The 1,926-nt window shown below is 37.2% G+C and overlaps 1 protein-coding gene across 1 annotated transcript; it reads left to right on the forward strand.

Moving 5' to 3' along the window:
• The first annotated feature begins 1,066 nt into the window (after positions 1–1,066).
• On the forward strand, positions 1,067–1,474 carry LOC122301628. Its single transcript, XM_043113029.1, has one exon. The coding sequence runs from the start codon at positions 1,067–1,069 to the stop codon at positions 1,472–1,474; it is 408 nt and encodes a 135-aa protein (XP_042968963.1).
• The last annotated feature ends 452 nt before the right edge of the window (positions 1,475–1,926 follow it).

Raw genomic sequence — 1,926 nt, forward strand, 5'->3', positions numbered from 1 at the left:
TTGACCAGACGTATTATTCCCGACCGATTAGCGGTGAAATGAGCTCGTAGTAGTTTATCTGACTCTGCAATAAAACAAGGTAATTTCGGTGAGGTCGCACCCCGCAAAACTTGGTTTTTCTTGTAGTGACGCTTGAGTTCGTGTTTCACTTAACTTGTGGTAACCACGCTTGAGTCTGTGTTTCGTCTTAGCATAACTTGTGGTAAACACGCTTGGGTCCGTGTTACCTTAAAATGTTTATCTTTCTTAATGCATGATATTTTTCTCGGACTTCATAGACTTTTCTAGCACGGCATATTCTTGTACATGGCATGGCATAACATGATATATTTTTGTACATGGTATAGCATAGCATGACATGGCCTAACATAATTTAATCATTTTATGACATTTCATGGCATGCATGATCTGAGAACTACATGAATATGACATAAATGATCTGGCTATTTATTACATGGCATGCTTGACCTAAGTTATTGCATGAACAATACATGGCTTACATGGTCTAAATACTACATGAATAAAGCATGCATGATCTGGCTATTTTAATTCATAGCACACTTATCTTAAATTATTGTATCATGGCTTCCATGTGATTATAGTAACATTCAATCCATCAATCAACAATCCATAATAGCATGGCATACATAGGCTTACTTTCATGTAAATCATCGTAATAGAAGTTTGTGAAATCGATCTAATCTTGACTTGGCTCTTAGCACAACTTAGATAACCATCAAAACCATATCATATTATCATACCCAATTATAATATTTACATTACATATACATTTATATGATCATACTATTTACCTGTTAGTGTTGCTTCTTAAATCTCACGTCGTAACTCGTGACCTATACGAGGCACTAGACGTTACTAAACTTTCTAGAAAATGTGTCGTAGCAATCTAATTACTTAAAATATTAACATAGAGATAATTTAATAAATAGTCAAATAAAAAGATTATAAGCTAATATTATTGCAAAACTCATATCATGATACTTAATATTTCGTTGTGCAAACAAATATTAATGAACTGTTGGGTAGACATAACGGTGAGGCTTGGATGGTGATTGGGGCTTTTAATGAACTGTTGCACCACAATGAAAAATGGGGAGGGAGGCCTTGGCCGTTTTGGCAAATCTCTGCTTTTAGGGATGTGGTCAACAACTGCTCTTCAAAGGATATGGGGTTTAAGGGTAATAAATTTCCGTGGAGTAATCGTAGAGGAGGGGCTATGTGTATTAGTGAGAGGCTTGATAGAGTTTTGGCAAATCAACCATGGTTGGGTTTTTTTCCAAATGCATCGGTTACACATGGTTTGGAGGCCTATTCAGACCATACTCCTATATGGGTTAATACTGAATGGGAAAGGGGGCACATTCGTGTTGGGAGACAGTTTAAGTTTGAAGAAATGTGGGTAGGAGAGCCGGAATGTGAGGAGATTATTACGGCTTCTTGGAGGAGAGATTAAGGGGGATATGGTATGGTTAAGGTTATGAATAAAATTAAAGAGTGCGGGAAGCAACTTGATACTTGGAATAAACATTGCTTTGGTAATGTACAAAAGCAATTACAGTTGGCTAGACAGAATATGGAGTTGTTGAGTGCTTCTGATCCAGCAGGGGAATTACAAACAGATCATAAAAGGGCCCGTGAAGAAGTTCATAAATGGTTAGAGAGAGATGAGGTAATGTGGAGACAACAGTCCAAAGCTTTGTGGCTTAAGGATGGGGATAAAAATTCAAAGTATTTTCACATGAAGGCATCTTAGAGAAGAAGAAAGAATAGATTGGGAAGTTTAAAAGATGGGGAAGGGGTTTGGCGAGTTGGTGCATAGAAGGATTAGGTCTTGTCAGATTATTTTGGGAATCTTTTTGCGAGCTCTAATCCAAGGGGCTCTACTAATTTTCTAGAAGCTCTTGC

This window comes from Carya illinoinensis, chromosome 2 (genome assembly GCF_018687715.1).
Source record: "Carya illinoinensis cultivar Pawnee chromosome 2, C.illinoinensisPawnee_v1, whole genome shotgun sequence".
NCBI lineage: Eukaryota > Viridiplantae > Streptophyta > Magnoliopsida > Fagales > Juglandaceae > Carya > Carya illinoinensis.